Source organism: Hemiscyllium ocellatum, chromosome 19 (assembly GCF_020745735.1).
Source record: "Hemiscyllium ocellatum isolate sHemOce1 chromosome 19, sHemOce1.pat.X.cur, whole genome shotgun sequence".
Taxonomy (NCBI): domain Eukaryota; kingdom Metazoa; phylum Chordata; class Chondrichthyes; order Orectolobiformes; family Hemiscylliidae; genus Hemiscyllium; species Hemiscyllium ocellatum.
This window is the reverse complement of record NC_083419.1, coordinates 38772503-38791722: the sequence shown is the minus strand read 5'-3', so window position 1 is coordinate 38791722 and position 19220 is coordinate 38772503. Positions and strand designations below refer to the sequence as shown.

The 19220-nt window shown below is 39.4% G+C and overlaps 1 protein-coding gene across 2 annotated transcripts in view; it reads right to left on the bottom strand.

Annotated features, from left to right (window-relative positions):
* dusp16 (dual specificity phosphatase 16) overlaps positions 1-19220 on the bottom strand; it is a 100539-nt gene that overhangs the window by 23428 nt on the left and 57891 nt on the right. Inside the window, exon 3 of one of the 2 annotated variants that reach the window (XM_060839833.1) lies at positions 17104-17290. In XM_060839833.1, the coding sequence (XP_060695816.1) occupies positions 17104-17290 (187 nt within the window). The remainder of the gene's footprint in view (positions 1-17103; positions 17291-19220) is intronic. The other variant, XM_060839834.1, reaches the window with a different exon arrangement.

Genomic DNA, 19220 nt, shown 5'->3' with positions numbered 1-19220 from the left:
CATAGATGGTAGCAAGCGATTATTATTAAAATAAAGCATAATCAACTGAATCAATCAATATAGACAACTTTTTAAAAAAATATTTTCACAATAACACAGTTAAAGTGTAACTTGTGTTAGAAAATACACTAAATACAGAAGAAAGTCACCACTTAATTTCAGGACCTTCCAAACCAATTATGAAGCCATACTCGTAGACAAGTAAACCATCATGGTATGAGATTGTGATAACTGCAAAATGCCAGAAACAGTAAGGTCTGTTTTTTTTACCTAATGCAATAAAATCAGTGTAATGTTTAGAATCACTGATTAATAATGATTTTTAGATGAATTTGTGTTGCAAATACTTATAATGAATGCTTAAAACATGACTAACAATGAGGGGAAGGTCTAAAATTACAGAAGTGAAATTTTCCATTTATCAGTTGTGTGACAGGAAGTGCTATCGTTGCTACTATTGTTACCAGAAGGAAACTCACAGCTTCATTCATCTGTGTCCTAACTGAACGTTTAACATTGAATATGCTGCAGCTGTTGCAGTGCATCTGAGTTGCACGTACATCATGGATGACTAAAACAGTGGCATTCCCCCTCCTCGTTTCACTACTCTTGTTCCCTTTGCGTCTCAGGTTGCTGACCCCAATCCCAAGCATTGATTTCCCCAATGTCCCTAACAAAATAATATCCCCTGTGGGACCCTCTGACTGACAGCAAGCCCTTGGTTTGACTGAAGACTTTGAAACCCCTTAGATTTTGAGACATGGACACTTGGTGAATATGCCAGATTGACATTGCATGAACCTGCACAGAAACCTGACTGTCTTGACTGCTCACTGCTGACAACCATGACAAACTGCCTGGCTTTGTGTCTACTCTAAAAAGCAAGTCAAGAAAAAGTACCATTAGCCTATAAGTTCAGGTAAGGCGGCAAAGCATAAAAGACAAGTCAAAACAAGGCATGGATGCTGTGAGCATCGAGGTATGCACAAAGTGAGAGCGAGCACCAAGAAAGTGAGAATGCACCCAGATCCAAACCTTGAGACGGGTGCCTGTTCCTGCAGCATTGTTCCAGTGAAAAGGTATTGATGGATTCCAAAGTGCAGCATTGAAGTACACAGCTGTACTGCCAGTGGATTACAGATAATGAAGCTGGCACAAGGCCAGTGGTTAGGGTGCAGTGGAGACACTGCTGCCACAATGCATACCCAGAGATGTTCATACCTGGGGTTCATGACTGAGGTCTGGAGAAGTAAATGGTGAGCTTAAGTAGACAGGTAACCACACTGGCTTTCATGTTAGGAATTGTTGCCATCGCATTTCGATCTGTCATGTGGGACAATGGAAAATTGTATATAAATGAGGCAAGATTAACTAATCACGTGATGTTCATGCGTTTTAATATATGTAAGTAAGTCTCTCACTGATCAAGAACAAGATCTCAATTGCCATCGAACACTTGTTTGGAAAATGGGGCCTTTTGTTCTTGATGTTGAGAGGTTCCCCGCTGGCCATCTCACACTATTTTCCAAACTTCTCACCAGGGGCTGCGAGCATTCCACTCAGATTAAAAACTTGTTTGGAGGTGATGTATGACTAATATTCATTTAAACAAGCTGGCAGAGTGGTTGAAGTAGCTTTGGAATTATACTGCAGCATGAGTCACAACCTAGTGATCAGATGAGAGGGAAGACAGAATTGTAAACAAAGGATCTACACACCTCCAAGTTATAATATGACTTACATAAAACCTAGAAGTGCTGTCTGTATCAAGACCATTTGTCCCAAAGGACAAAGCATTTATTCTTGCACAGTTATAATGTATTTATGTAGGTGGAGCATCTTGATGTGATACAATTATTGTAACAACTAAGAAAGTGAAGAGGAAGGAGAAAAAAGGGAATAAGTCTATTGCTGCTGTTGAATTCTGAGAAATGTATTGTTCAGCTAAGTTCAGCATAGCATCACCTTCTTTATGTCTGTTTAAACATGCTTTTATATATTTAAAAGTCTAAATTATGTAACAAGTTAGTCATTTCATAATGGCTTCAAAAAGTAATATTTCCAGTATATCAGAACACAGTCAGTTCTGTTAATACGCGGTAGTTCCTTCTCGTGAAATCCTGTGTTATAACAACATTGCAGAATAGCAGCACCATTTAAAGTAATGGGGCCAGAATCATATTGTAACCAATACACACTTGAAAGGTTCACAGTTTAGAAACTGTGTCTCCAATTGATCAATCGTGTTACAGCGAATTCTCATTAACGAAACGTGCTTTATTGTAATAGAATGTTTATCCAGATTTGTTTCAGAGAAAATCTCCAGCCACTAGGATATCAGTGATGCACAATGGGGAACTGCATACTTATACATACACAAACTAGCATTTCTATAACAATAACAGGAGTCATAGCTCCAGGTCAAAGTTTACACTTCAAACTCACTTTTGGGAAGTTGAATCATAGAGATGAACAGCATGGAAACAGACCCTTCGTTCCAACCTGTCCATGCCAACCAGATATCCCAATCCAATCTAGTCCCACCTGCCAGCACCCGGCCCATATCACTCCAAACCCTTCCTATTCACAGACCCATCCGATGCCTGTTAAATGTTGCAATTGTACTAACCATTACCACATCCTCTGGCAGCTCATTCCATACACGTACCACTCTCTACGTGAAAAAGTTGCCCCTTAGATCTCTTTTGTATCTTTTCCCTCTCACCCTAAACCTATGCCCTCTAGTTCTGGACTCCCCAACCACACGGAAAATACTTTGTCTATTTATCCTATCCATGCCCCTCATAATTTTGTAAACCTTTATAAGGTCACCCCTCAGCCTCCGACGCTCCAGGGAAAACAGCCCCAATCTGTTCAGCCTCTCCCTGTAGCTCAGATCCTCCAACCCTGGCAACATCTTGTAAATCTTTTCTGAATCCTTTCAAATTTCACGACATCTTTCCAATAGGAAGGAGACCAGAATTGCACGCAATATTCCAACAGTGGCCTAACTATTGTCCTGTACAGCTCCCACATCATTCCCAATCCTTGCTGAGTAGACATATCACAGCATCATTCCTCTATTGCCCTCCTTTTGTCCAAAGCACCCTGAACATCTGGTTCCATTACTCTTATCCTGTAAGATTCCCAAGGAGAGTTTCCATACTTAGTGACAACCCACTAAGGACTCGTCATGACATCAGTATTTGAATATTTAAACAGTCTATGTCCATCCCACTACATCCCTTCCAATACTTCAAATACTGTGGCATATTGCAAAGCCCCCTGCCCCCCTTGCTATGTTACCTTTAACACCTCTCTACAAGCATCAGATGTTACTTCGCTTCCAAGCATCAAAGTCTTTCCACCCAATGGTCTAACTGCATCATATTTCTCCAGATTCGTTAACCACCAACATTCCCTCCATCCCACGAATCCAGTCTTAAAGCACCTCAGCTATTACAAGCACAGGCTCAAGGAAAGCCTGAGAAATCTGAGAAAAGTCTCAGAAATTTTCAGGAAATGTAAACTATGCAGATGTGAGAATGGAATTTGCTCCCCTTTTTAACTTTTCATTCCAGAGGCAAACATCTGGAAGACTGGCTGCATTTATTAACAATAAATCAATGCCCTTGATAATTACAGTTGGTTGTATTAGAACACATGTTTCTTCAACGCGAATTGCTTTTAACGCAGTTGAAGAATTTAAACCATTATTTGTAGAACGCGAACGTTCCTTACCTGTATTGGCTATAACGTGATTCCGACTCCATTGGTTTAAATGGCATGGCTATAGCACAATTTCTTATAACACGAGATCACATGATACCAGAGCTATCGTGTTATATCAGAACTGACTTGTACAAAGGACTACAAAGCATAATTTATATCATTAGCAAGGAAAATTCATTCCAAAAATGACTTGCAGTGTAAATTTTTGGTTCACCACAGCATAGATATCATACAGTGTAATGCTGTACTCAAATTCAATTTATGGAAAATATTGGAACTACAATGTTAGCTGATTGAGAATTATATTTTTCTACAAAGTCAAAGTTTCACCCTCTAGCCTGAACAGTAATTAGCTTAGCCAATTTTGACTTTTTTTAAATCAGGCAGAATACATAATTCCACATGAGACATTGTATTTTATCGGGATATGCACATTATAATGTTCAACTTCCTGTGAGCTGTGTTACTTTACAGAAAGCCAGTAGTGACAAAGGACTAGAGTTAATATTTACTTGGACTTGCATTTAGTTACAGAAGTAAACATTTCAAGCATTCACCTCCCAATTCAACCACATTTTAATAAGCATCTATTTACATGCTCAAGTCAAAATGCAGTTAATGTACACCACCTGCACACAACTAAGAACATTTAATGCACAGGAAGATCCACTGTTACCATAATTTAATACAGAAATTTTATAAGAATTCCTCTCCAAATGTTATTTGCAAGTAGGTCAATTATACCTCTTCAACTATTCAACTAGTCTACGGTCTTTGATATGGTTGACCATTCCTCCAACATGTTGCCATTACCATTCATGTAGGTGGAACTACAGGAAGCTAGTTCAATTCTTGACTACCCAGTCACAGGTAGACAATTACCAGGAATGGCTGTCTATCCCCATTCCCACACCCTTTTATCTCTGGAGTCCCCCAAGGATCTGTCCATGTCTCTCCTCTTTCTCATCAACACAATGCTTCACTGTGACACCATACAAATAAATACAATTCACGTGTACATAGAACTGGATGATGTCAATCTCATCCACACCTCTTTCAACCCCTTGCATCTCTATATGCAAATCCAACAACCTGTACTGGATAGACAGACATTTTTCATACTTCAACATTATATAATACCTTTATTTTAATAAAAAAAAGGTGAGGAGGCTGTAATGGAAGAGCATTTAAAAATATATAATAAAATCATGCAGAGTTCGCTGGGCTTCATGAAGCAGAAATCATGCCTATGACAAAATTGTTAAGAGTTCTTTGAGGGAGTGACAAGCAGGATAGATAAAGAGGAATTGGTAGATGTACTATATTTGTATTTTCCAATAAGGTACCACACAAAATAACTCATGGTAATCAAGGTAGTACAGTAGCATGGGTAGTGCCTTGGCTAACTAATAAAAGGCAGAGAGTTGAGATAAAGGGGCTATTTAGAGGCGTGGAAATCTGTAACTAGTGCAAGACAGAGGGATTAGTGCTGGCCCCACAATGAGTTAAAATATATATTGATGACTTGGATAGATGAAATGAATGTATTATAACTAAGTTTGCAGATGACATAAAAATAGGCAGGAAGACAAGTAGTGAGGATGACAAAGTCTACAGAGATATAGGATAGACCAGATCTAAAAGTTGAAGTTCTTGTTGAAGTTCTAAATTGGAGAAAAGCCAATTTTGATGGTATTAGGCAAGAACTTTCAAAAGCTGATTGGGGACAGATGTTCGCAAGTAAACGGATGGCTGGAAAATAGGAAACCTTCAAAAATGAGATAATGAGAATCCAGAGAAAGTATATTCCTGTCAGGGTGAAAAGAAAGGCTAGTAGGTATAGCTAATGATGGATGACTGAAGAAATTGAGGGTTTGGTTAAAATAAAAGCGAAGTCGTTCACTTTGGTAGGAATAACAAGATGATGGATTACTGGGCTAATGGTAGGCTACTTGGTAGTGTGGATGAGCAGAGGGATCTTGGTGTCTATGTACACAGATCTCTGAAAGTTGCCACCCAGGTAAATAGTGCTGTGAGGAAGGCATATGGTGTACTGGGCTTTATTGGCAGAGGAATTGAGTTCCGGAGTCCTGAGGTCATGTTGCAGTTGTATAAGACTCTGGTGAGGCCTCATCTGGAGTATTGTGTGCAGTTTTGGTCGCCATACTATAGGAAGGATGTGGAAGCTTTAGAACGAGTGCAGAGGAGGTTTACCAGGATGTTGCCTGGAATGGTAGGAAAATCTTATGAGGAAAGGCTGAGGCACTTGGGGCTGTTCTCATTGGAGGAGAGAAGGTTTAGGGGAGATCTGATAGAAGTGTATAAGATGATTAGGGGTTTAGATAGGGTAGATACTAAGAACCTTTTACCGCTAATGGAGTCAGGTGTTACTAGGGGACATAGCTTTAAATTAAGGGGTGGTAGGTATAGGACAGATGTTAGGGGTAGATTCTTCACACAGCGGGTTGTGAGTTCATGGAATGCCCTGCCCGTATCAGTGGTGAACTCTCCTTCTTTATGGTCATTTAAGCGGGCATTGGATAGGCATTTGGAAGTTATTGGGCTAGTATAGGTTAGGTAGGATTCGGTCGGCGCAACATCGAGGGCCGAAGGGCCTGTACTGCGCTGTATCCTTCTATGTTCTATGTTCTAAAAGGAAGCATATGCAAGGGATAGACGGAATAGATCGAGTGAATTCTTAGAAGAGTATAAAGGCAGTAGGAGTATACTTAAGTGAGAAATCAGGAGGGCAAAAATGGGACATGAGCTAGCGTTGGCAAATAGAATTAAGGAGAATCCAAAGAATTTTTACAAATACATTAAGGACAAAAGGATAACAAGGGAGAGATTAGGGCCCCTCAAAAATCAGCAAGGCGGCCTTTGTGTGAAGCCGCAGAAAATGGGGGAAGATACTAAACGAATATATTGCTTCAGTATTTACTGTGGGAAAGGATATGGAAGATATAGAAAGTAGCGAAATAGATGGTGTCACCTTGCAAAATGTCCAGGTTACAGAGGAGGAAGTGCTGTATGTCTTGAAATGATAAATCCCTAGGGCCTGTTCAGGTGTACCCTAGAACTCTGTGGGAAGCTAGAGAAGTGATTGATGGGCCTCTTGCTGATCGACAGTCACAGGTGAGGTGCCAGAAGACTGGAGGTTGGCTAACGTGGTGCCACTGTTTAAGAAGGGTGGTAAGGACAAGCCAGGGAACTATAGACCAGTGAGCCTGACGTTGGTGGTGGGCAAGCTGTTGGAGGGTATCCTGAGGGAGAGGATGTACATGTATTTGGAAAGGCAAGGACTGATTAGGGATAGTCAACACGGCTTTGTGCATGGGAAATCATGTCTCACAAACCTGATTGAATTTTTTGAGGAAGGAACAAAGAAGATTGATGAGGACAGAGCAGTAGATGTTATCTATATGAATATCAGTAAGGCGTTTGACAAGGTTTCCCACGGGAGACTGGTTAGCAAGATTAGATCTCATGGAGTAAAGGAAGATCTAGCCATTTGGATACAGAACTGGCTCAAAGGTAGAAGACAGAGGGTGGTGGTGGAGGGTTGTTTTTCAGACTGGAGGCCTGTGACCAATGGAGTGCCACAAGGATCAGTGCTGGGTTCTCTACTTTTTGTCATCTATATCAATGATTTGGATGTGAGCATAAGAGGTACAGTTAATACGTTTGCAGATGACACCAAAATTGGAGTTGTAGTGGAGAGCGAAGAAGGTTACCTCAGATTACAACAGGATCTGGACCGGATGGCCAATGGGCTGAGAAGTGGCAGATGGAGTTTAATTCAGATAAAAGTGAGGTACTACATTTTGGGAAAGCAAATTTTAGCAGGATTTATACACTTAATGGTAAGGTCCTCGGGAGTGTTGCTGAACAAAGTGACCTTGGAGTGCAGGTTCATAGCTCCTTGAAAGTGGAGTCGCAGATAGATAAGATAGTGAAGGCGGCGGTTGGTATGCTTTCTTTTATTGGTCAGACTATTGAGTACAGGAGTTGGGAGGTCATGTTGCGGCTTACAGGACATTGGTTAGGCCACTGTTGGAACATTACGTGCAATTCTGGTCTCCTTCCTATCGGAAAAATGTTGAGACTTGAAAGGGTTCAGAAAAGATTTACAAGGATGTTGCCAGGGTTGGAGGATTTGAGCTATAGGGAGAGGCTCGGGCTGTTTTCCCTGGAGCGCGAAGGTGGAGGGGTGACCTTATAGAGGTTTACAAAATTATGAGGGGCATGGATAGGATAAGTAGACAAAGTCTTTTCCCTGGGATCGGGGAGTCCAGAACTAGAGGGCATAGGTTTAGGGTGAGAGGGGAAAGATATAAAAGAGATCTAATGGACAACTTTTTCCACAGAGAGTGGTACGTATATGGAATGAGCTGCCAGAGGAAGTGTTGGAGGCTGGTACAATTGCAACATTTAAAAGGCATCTGGATGGGTATATGAATAGGAAGGGTTCGGAGGTATATGGGCCAGGTGCTGGCAGGTGGGACTAGATTGGGTTGGGATATCTGGCCGGCATGGATGGGTTGGACCGAAGGGTCTGTTTCCATGCTGTACATCTCTATGATTCTATATGGACAAATTGAGTGGCAAAAACTTGGCAAATGCCCATGTCCCACAAACAAACAAAGAAAAAGGCTGTAGAAACCTGTAGCACTGAGGGATTTGGGGTCTTTTGCCTGAATCATAAAAAAGTTTAGCAAAGTTCAGCAGATAATAGGGAAGGCAGATATACTGTTGGTTTTTAATTCAAAAGGAAGCCTTTAATTCAAAGGGAATGGAGTATAAAAATCTGGATATCTTACTAAAATTATACAATGCACTAGTGAGACCACAGCTGGAATATTGTGAACAGTTTTGATCCCCTGAAATCTGTAAAGACATACAATCATTAGAGGCAGTCTAGAGAAGGTTGACTAAGTTGATATCAGTGATGGAGGGATTTTCATATGAGGAATGGTAGACTATTTTGGACCTATTCTCATTGAAATTAAGAATGAGAGATGACCTTTAGAAACATATAAGATTCATAAATGGCTTGACAGAGTAAATGTTGAATAGTGCTTTTCCTTTGTGGGGGAATTCCAGGGTCATGAGCATAATCTCAGAATAGAGAATTGTCTATTTAAGACAGAGATAAAGGAAATTTCTTTTTTCTCTCAAGAGTAGCGAATCTGTGGACTTTTTCTTACTGCAAAGGCTGTTGTGACTGTTTCATTAAATAAAGGCTAAGATATATAGGTATTTAATCAGTAAGGAATTCCAGGGATATGGGGAAAGGCAGGAAAGTGGAGTTGAGGATTATCAGATCAGCTATGATCTAACTGAATGACTCAATGGGCCATATATTTGCTCCTATGTCTTATGGTCGAAACCAGGGATGGGGAACCTCCAGCTTTAAGACCACATACAGCCTTTTGGGGTATGAGTTGTGGCCTTCTGCCTATTTGACCACAATTACTAAATTACCTTTTTAAATCTATGTACCATCTTAAAAATTTTTCCTGGTAATCCAGTCATGTCAAAATCTAAGAAAAGAACATTAAGGGAAGAACAGAGCATTCAATGAAGAATAAGAATTGCAGTACACAATCCTTTATCCAAAATTCCAAAATCCAAAAATCTATGAAATCTGAAGATTTTCTCGAAGTTTTTTTCTACATAACAAGGTTGTTAGGTGTGTGAACAGGGGACCCAACTCCATGCCCACTCGACCAACGTCAGATGTGAACGTGGTGGCGTAGCCCAGCACTGAATGGAGTCAATTGTGTCTTAGCACTTGTACTAGTCACACATGGGTCTGCTGTTCAGTAAGATTTTTTAAATTTCACCGTGAAAATGTCATTTATTCTGAAATCCGAAAAAATTCGAAATTCAAAAAAAAAACAACTGGCCCCAAGGATTTCGGACAAAGGCTTGTGTACGTAGTTGCTGTGAAAGATAAAATGATGTGCTTGCTCTGTGACGCCATAATTGTTACAGTGAGGAAGTACAATTCATAATCTGCATTATGCAGCTCATAAGGAACACAAATATGCTAAACTGGAAGGAGAACCACAAAAGTCTTAAGAAAATTAAAGATCAAAAGCAGCAGCAGCTGTCAGGACAAGGGACTGACATCACTGAAGCAACTTATAAAGTAGCATATATACTTGGAAGAAGAGGTAAGCCATTTAGTGGAAATCATAAAAGAATGCATTGTTGAAGTTATGAGATTTTTAGATTCAGTTAAGATTAACAAGTACAAACAAATACATTTTTCAAGAAGGACCATAACTGATTGGCAACATGAATTAGTCCTCAAATGTAACAGAACAACTTCATACAATATGCCAAAGCAAAGGCATTTATTATTTGATTGCCTTGGATGAATCCACAGACGTTACTGACTCAGCACAGGAGTTGCTTTTTAATTTGTGTTATAACTGCTGTTTTGCATTGGCATGAGGAGTTACTGGCTTTGGGTACCCTTACGACAAGGATACGTGAAACTGGCATGTTCGTTATCTTCAATGAAAAATGCCATGAAGCCAAACTGAATTTATGTAATTTAGTAAGTGTATGTAATGACAGTTCAAATTCTGAGAGGTTAAAATGTGAAGGATTTGTTGTGTTCCTACAAAAGGAATTGCCAGTTGCAGATATTTGATTTCCTTTCATTGACTTTTGCATCAACAGAATATCTGTGCCAAATCTACTGTTTTGAATGACACATTTAAAAAAAAGTTTAAGAATTGTAAACTACATTCATGGTATCGCCAATTTTGCAACATGCTTCAACTTGGTGATAGAACATTCAGCGTGGATCTGCCATATCATTCTAAAGTGCACTAGTTGTCACAAGGACAAATATTTGTAAAACTTTTTATCTTTGCAAAAACAAATCATAAGATTTTTTGAGGAACTGAATGAACGTTGTGAATTGTCAAAAGAGGATTTCTGCAGAAATGCTGCATTTTTGTGTGATACAATGTCAAAGCAAAATGACCTCAATTTTTTTTTGCAAGGTAAAACTAAGTCGATATATGATAAGTGGATAAAAGTCCAGGCATTTCAGAAAAGGCTGACCTTTTTCAAAACTCTTCTTAGTTGATCAGAATGTTCAGCTGAACACTTTCCTGAACTAGTAAAGGTAATTAATGAACAGGATACAAGCAAATGATTAAGGAAATGCAATATGAAAGAATACACAGCTGTTCTAGACTCCTTGATTGAAGGGTGCAATGGAAGGTTTGCAGACTTTGAGAAACATGATCTCACACAAACTAGCTTTTCAACCACACCTAGTTGATACCTCCACAGCACCTGATGATTTACAGATGAAATTGATTGAACTCTCAGAAGACAACATTCTGATGTCTCCAATCATCACTAAGTAGACTTCCATTGAAATATGGAGAAGTGCCATTGAATATCCATGTCTACGTCAACATACTTGTCAAATACTATCTTATTTTGGCACAACCTACTGTTGTGAATCAAAATTTTCATATGTGACAAATTAAAACCCACATGAATTCTCAGAAAATAGTTATTCACCTGGAGAACCAATTAAAGCTACAGTCAATGATGCTGGAGCCAAACATCTGATTCCTGACTTGCAATAAGCAATCACAAAAAAGTTGTTGTGGTTCTGTTCGCCGAGTTGGTAGTTTTTGTAGCAACAAAAACTACCAGCTTGGTGAACAGAACCACAACAACGAGCACCCGAGCTACAAATCTTCTCCCAAACTTTGATCACAAAAAAGTTATTATATGGTTGGTCATCTAAGTTTTTCTATGTACTATTGGTTCTATTGTCAACTTTACTAAACAAATAAATGTGTCTTTGCTGAAGTTTTATTTTGCTTAAAGTCCTCATTTAATAGCAGGTTTTAATTAACATTAGTAAATATGCCAACAGAAATGTGACTTTTTTTTAAGATTAGATTAGATTACTTACAGTGTGAAATCAGGCCCTTCGGCCCAATAAGTCCACACTAACCCTCTAAAGAGCAACCCACCCAGACCCATTCCCCTACCACTTTGCCTTCACCTAACACTACTGGCAATTTAGCATGGCCAATTCACCTAACCTGCACATTTTTGGACTGTGGGAAGAAACCGGAGCACTCAGAGGAAACCCACGCAGACACGGGGAGAATGTGCAAACTCCACACAGACAGTTGCCTGAGGCGGGAATCGAATCCGGGTCCCTGGCGTTGTGAGGCCGCAGTGCTAACCACTGTGCCATCGTGCTGCCCCAACATTCTCAGCACGCGGCCCAATAGGTTCTCAGTTAAATAAAACGCGGCCTTCCAATATAAAATCGTTCACCACCTCTGATCTAAACATGGGTAAAACTGAAGCCTCTATTTTTGGTCTTCATCATAAACCTCATTCCTTGCCCAGGCAGGCGAGTAATGGCTGAACCACAATGTTTGCAAACTTAGTGTCACACTTGACTCAGAAATGATTTCTGATAGCATATCTGCATCATCACTTAGATCACCCCACCCATGTTCCAGCTCATCTGCTGCAGCTTCTCACTCATGCCTTCATTACTTCTAGACTTAACTATTTAAATGCACTTCTTGTTGATCTTCCATGACCTAATTTCCTGTAAACCTAAGGTCATGTTACCCATGCCCTACTCACACCAAGTCCCCTCACCTACTGCTCACTGGATCCCAATTAAGCAGCCAAATAAAAGCAAAATACTGCAGATGCTGGAAATCTAAAATTAAAGACAGAATGTGCTGAAGACACTCAGCAGATCTGGCAACATTACTTTCAGTTCTGAAGTCGTCATACTGGACTTGAAACATTAACTCTTTCTCTCACCACTGTGCTACCAGTTTTTCCAAAATTTCTGCTTTTAACAGAGTTAAACAGTACTTTGATCTTAAAATTTTCATCATTGTTTTCAAATTCTTCCATGCATTCACATTCTGAGTCTCTAATCTTCTCCAGCCCTGGAACCGATGATTCCCCCTAAGTTGCACAGCTGCCCTTGAAAAGTTTCCAAGCTCGCCATGGCAAACCCTTAAAAAGTTACCATGCATGCAAAACCATGCAAAAAAAAAGTAAACACATTGGACACTTAAACAAATCACCAGCTGTACTCCAAAGAAAATTCAGAAGATGCATGCAAAGAACTCCCAAGGTATCCTCTGATGCTGGCTTCTTCAGCATACTGATTTTAATCAGCTTCACAACTCATAGCTGTACATTAAAATACAAAAAAGTCTAAACCCATCAGCCTCTCTTTTCTTTTAAACTCCCCTTAAAATCTAGTTCCTGCTTCTTAAAACCTAACCTACTTCTTATATTCCCCCAAAGTCTTATGTGGTTTAGCACCAAATCTTGTTTGCTAACACTTTTGTTGAAGAGTTTTAGCACATTTTACCATTTTAAAAAGTGCTATACAAATACAGGATTTTGTTGTTTTTAGCAGTTTGTGGGTCTGGTGAAGTTGCAATACATGCAGCACAACTCCAAGTGCAATGGCCTCTATAAAACAAATTCAAACTTTGAACTTTCACCAACCATTTAATGTTTTATTAGACTTGCAGGGTGAGTTCATTGGGAACTATTATGTTAATATGGATAGCTTTACCATTTACTTCAAGCCATTTCCTTAGATAATTGTCATCATTATTTCTATTTTAATAAGGCAAAGTACAAACTAACTGATCTCCAATCAGCAAACATCTGACGTCAGAATGATATTGGTATTAGCTATATTTGAGCAACAGATGTTTGTGCTAAATATTTGTCACAGCTTTTAAGTTCATAAATTCAGCAATAATCATTGCAATGACATAATCCATTCATAATTTTGTAGTTGAGGGAAACTGATCCAAAGCAAGGTTTCATCAGACAGTACATCTATTTCACTACAATATGTTTTACAATATTGAAACATGTATCAATGTTACCTCTGTATCTATCAGTAACCATCGGTCTGGCTTTGGGGGCTGAGTGGCAAGTGCAAGTGAATGTATGTTTACAGGAGCCATGCACACGATACTTACTAAATGTCCTTTGGATTACAGAACAGGTAGAAAGTGAGGACTGCAGATGCTGAAGGTCAGAATTGAGAATGTGGTGATGGAAAAGGACAAGTCAGGCAGCATCTGATGAGCAGGAGTATTGACATTTCGGGCGTAAGTCCCTCACCAGGAATTGCGGGGGAGTGGAGGGGGGGAATGCTGTGAGATAAATAGGAGGGGCTGTGAGAGTGGGGGGATGGTAACCTGGAGGGCGATAGGTAGCTGCAGGTGGAAGGGTGACAATGATAGGTCGGAGTGGAGGGTGGAGCGGATAGGTGGGAAGGAAGATGGACAGGTGGGATTGTTCAAGAGGGTGATTAAGTTAATGTTATGTAAAGTTTTGGGAGATATCAATAAACTGACAAAATGGGTGCGTAACTGGCTAGTAACATCAATAAGGAAAAGCATGAAGTGGTACGTTTTGGTCAGAAAAATAAGGAGGTCACATATGCCTCTGAAAGTAAGTGGCTGAATAGATATTGGAGCAGAAGGATCAAATCCACCAATCACCAAAAGTAGCAAAGCAATTTAATAAGAACATTAAAAAAAGAACAAAACACCAAGGCTTAAGACAACAATAGTTTTAACACAGGTGTCACACCCTTGCCAATTTGAGTAACCAAATTTAAGTTCTATATCTATCCAAAAAGAGGTACAAGGGAGCAGGTTTCTGTCCATTGTAAGTGATTCATTATGCCCCATATCACAATCAAAGCTAACATTCCCTACAACATGCCTGCTAAAAACATTGTTGATAAAAAAAATTTGAAAAATACATTGTTAAATGGACTATTAAATCTTCCATTCACAGTGCTGTCATGACTCACTTTAATGAACACAGAAAAAAAATTAATGTTACAGTATCCATAATTTTCTGGTGAACTCTAAAGGGACAACCATTTTATTTACCTTTTAAAATCCTTCCTGATTCCATCTCATGGTTATTGCCTCAATGCAGTTGGTACAAAACTGTACAAGTTCTGAACCTTGGCTGCCTCACTGAAAATTTCCACTGAACATTTCCAAAGAAGCTCTTAATGGGCCCATCCCAATCTTGGATGCTGCCTGAACTGCTGTGCTCTTCCAGCACCACTGATCCATCCCAATCCATCTTGCTAATAGAAGCGAGGCTCACTTCTACCCCAACCCTTGGGAGCACTGCTCAGCAGGCGTTTGGTTAGTTCTCCTGTGTCCCTTCTTGCCTGAGAGGGGATAGTAAAATTCTGGAACACTCGTTCTCAAGGTAGTCATGAATCTATTATACATTATTTTATCAAAGGCCTTTTGAAAATCTAAATATATTTCAACTACCACCCACATCTACTCTCCCTGCTACTTTTCCAAAGAATTCAGTAAAGTTTGTCAAGCAATTTCCATCAGCAATTGTGAGATTTTCATGCATATCTCTTTGTTATCTGATCTGCATTCTGATTTTTCTTTTATGTGGCTGTAAAATACATCACACTCATTTTACATATCATTCTACTTCACCTTTGAAAATGTTGATCTGTTTGCTCCCATTTATATGAACTTAGTTTGGATCAAGTTCATTTTGACCTAATGGAACTTTACTTTTTTCCAGACCATCAGCTATACTTCAGACTATTATTCATTTACATTCAAATGCTAAACCCATGCTATGGCCACTATTTTGCAAATGTTTTCTAATCTATTACCTAACAACTTAGCTTCCCAGGACTGTATCAAGCAGTGCATCGTTCCTTGTGGGCTAGAAATAAACTGATTTAGGAACTAGTCAAAAATGCCTTCTAAAACACATTTTCTAGTTTCTCAACTTGGAATAGGTTTATTTTGGCCTATCCTGGAATATTTAAATCATCTTGGATAAAAAGTTATTTTTGTTTTTTCTCTGAATTGACTAAAATTTGATTGGTAGCTCATACTGCATGTCAAAAACTGACCTTCCATTTTCATTATCTGTACGGTTTCTGTCTCAACACAAACCCCATGACACCCTTAAATTGTTGGGCTACAATGGAATGCTCCACCAACACGGTTTCCTCATTCCAATTCATTTCCTCCACATTTCTCCTGAAAATTTACAAACAGGACTATTAGATTCCAGTCTTGACCAAACTATGCTGTATATTCTTGCAAGTATATCACAGAGTCATAGAGCTGTACAGCATAGAAACAGACCATTTGATCCAATTTGCTCATGCCGTCCAGATACCTTAAATTAATCCAGTCCCATTTGCCAGCACTTGGCCCATAGCCCTCTAAACTCTTTATGCTCATATACCCATCCAAATGCTTTTTAAATGTTGTAATTGTACCAGTCTCCGCCACTTCCTTGAGAAGCTCATTCCATATATGCACCGTCCTCTGCATGAAAAACTTGCCCCTTAGGTCCCTTTTAAATCTTTTCCCTCTCACCTTAAACTTATGCCCTCTAGTTCTGGACTCCTCTACTCCAGGGAAAAGCCCTTGGCTATCCACCCTATCCATGCACCACATGATTTTATAAACCTCTAGGAGGTCACCTCTGAGCCTCCAACACTCCAGGGAAAATAGCCTCAGCCTCTCCCTATAGCTCAAACCCTCCAACCCTGGCAACATCCTTGTAAATCTTTCAAGCTTCACAACATCCTTCCTATTGCAGGCAGACTAGAATTGAACACAGTATCCCAAAGTGGCCTGACCAATGTCATGTTTAGGCTCAACTAATCATATTCCTCCATAATTTGTACTGAATTTAATACTTAATTTGTTTCAATTGCTTTGTTCATTGATTGAAGTGCCACACCAATTGTGACTTCCATCTGTTGAAATGCAGCCCTTTTTTTTTTACATCTACTTTCAACATTTATCTTTAGTTACATCCTTTGCTCTTTCCACAATACTGCTTTCATCTCTCATTACTGCAAAGGAAATGGATTCATGAAACCTAAATATGTTTCCAAACAAAGCTACCACAATTTTTTCCAAATTGAATTTGGTGAACGAGTGGCTTATAATTCTTCGAATTTTGTGTTTGGTTTGGCTTTAGACTGTTTCATAGAGAGGATATTTCAATCTAATTGGTTGAAGAGCCTCACTGTTGCTTCACAGCTACCACAGACACATCATAACAGATGTCAGCTGATTGGAAATCCTCACTGACAACCCTTCAAAAAAGGTCACAGTATGTCCAAGTACCACTTCTTCACCTTTGAGAGCAAATCTCAGGCCAATATAACTGATACTTTATATTAATTATGCTGCTGGAGACACATTATGTGCATAATGAGATTCTAGGAATTTTAAATGGTTATCGTGAATTCTATACTTTGTGCATAATGTGTTTCAACAATTCATTTACCATGTATTTTTTCTTTTGTAGAAAGTCTGAGGTAATGGTAGATCCTACCTATGAGGAGGGACACATTGTTAAAACTCTTCTCCAGTTTGCTAAGAAGAACAGCGAGAAAGCAATCAGAGGAAATCGCACTGGCATCTTGTGTACACTGGTCATATACCACCACGTCCTGCTCATCATCAAATGCAATCTGTAACGGCAATGGGGGAAATAAATTAACAGAAAGTGATGCCTACAATAGTCCATGCATCTCAAAATACAATACAAATAACATTTTCATGTGTGGAATTAGGACCAAATTTACATATTCCAATGGAGGTGCAAGTAGGATCATGGAATGTTAACCTTAAATTTTATTTTGACAGCAAAGCAATTTCCTGCAGCTTGCTACACTGTTTTCATGTGACCTTTCCGTGGGTTAGGAAAGCCTTTGGTGCAAACTTCATCTACTCTTTGTAAGGTCCGTATCATTTATTTTTCTTTACTTTTATTGTGGACTAAAATGTAAAGGAACGGTTTTAAAACCAAGAACTTTAAAAGGAATTGCTGAGAGTATGAAAACAAGTTACTGGAACTCAGTGAGTTGTATTTGCGCAGTTGCTTTGCAAGCAATGGTGGAAGTGAGAGAAGACAGTGTGGTGCCAGGGTGGGTCTGCAAAGTACAATTTGGCTGGCAACAAGTAGCTGATTGGTTTATTCAACTGTGACCATTCTGGATGCTAACTGCCATCAGTCTGATGACAACTATGATTGGTTCTTACACAATTGAATAGTTTGTGTGCATGAACAATAAGGTGTAATATGATTTTCCAGACTGCAGAGCAGTGTCTGTCTCTATAGCTCTTAACAGCAAAGTAACTCCAGCGTAGAGACTAGCATTCCCTCTAAGGCCTGTGTATGGCAGTGACTTCAAGAAAGTAGTATGCTGACACCAATCACTCTGTGAAACATCGGAGTGAGCACAGCTTAGAGGGAACACAGCTGGGGACAGCTATTTCCTCCCATCATTTATTATTTGTTTGGAAAATGAACAAAACAGAAACTGTCCTCTGAAAATTCATGACCAATTGAGAAATTGCACTAATGTGTAGGTAGTGTTTTGAAAGACAAGTTTAAAATATTTTGATATCTTCAAACATCATGCTGCATTCTAACATAGACATGTATTGGATAGAGTCAAATCATAACAATCCATCCTGTGAGGGTTAATCAACTCGCACTTTGATTAACATTGCACAGTTGTTCACATGCAAAACGTAAAACTGAGGCATTCAAGGTGAGGAGTTATCTTGTATCACAAACACCAGGCAATGATCAACTGATCAGTTAGGAAACTGAACTAATTATTTTAAGGACTGGATGTATAGTGCACCATATAAATCTTAAGCTTTCCTTTCAAATTCACATAGACAAACAAGAAAAAAAAATGAAGGTTATGTTCTCTAATCAAAAGGGAAATTTAATTTAATTACCAATCAAGCACTCAAAATCCAATGATGGAAGTCTGTCCTCAAACACAGCCATGAATGCTGTGCAATCTCAGATTTGTGCCTAATTTTCCAGAATAACTGGCAAAGTAAAACTATGAATGTGAAGCATGAACATTTTTGATGGAGATTGTTGGTCGGTGAATAATGGAAGGTTTCTGACTGGAACAGGCACGAGGATGTGGCATTTGAAGATGCATTCAGTGACTATCCCCACTTAACTGAAGTCACTGAATTTCTTGCAGCACTGCAGCCAGATTCTCAATGGCAGTTCCACTACCACTGACTGTGATGGCTTCCTGCTTGCACTGCTTTCCCAGCGTTGAGGACTACCCCTGCATCAATGGACACAGGATATCCATCCTTCTGTCCAGCTCCTACATCAAGGCCTCCAGTTCTGCCTTAGAGATTTTTGGAGCATGTTCTGCATTGTTGTCATTCTTGTGTCTTTTCCATTTAAATATATAAAATTATTTCCAGCACTTGCACTAATCAAAATCCACCACCCTTTTAAATGGTACAGACAGATTTTAAGCAGCATAGCTTGTACTACTGCCAGTCACATATGATTCTGAAATCTGCTCAGGAGTGCAGCCACTCGACAGCACACTTAACATTGCTTGCTGCTCTAAC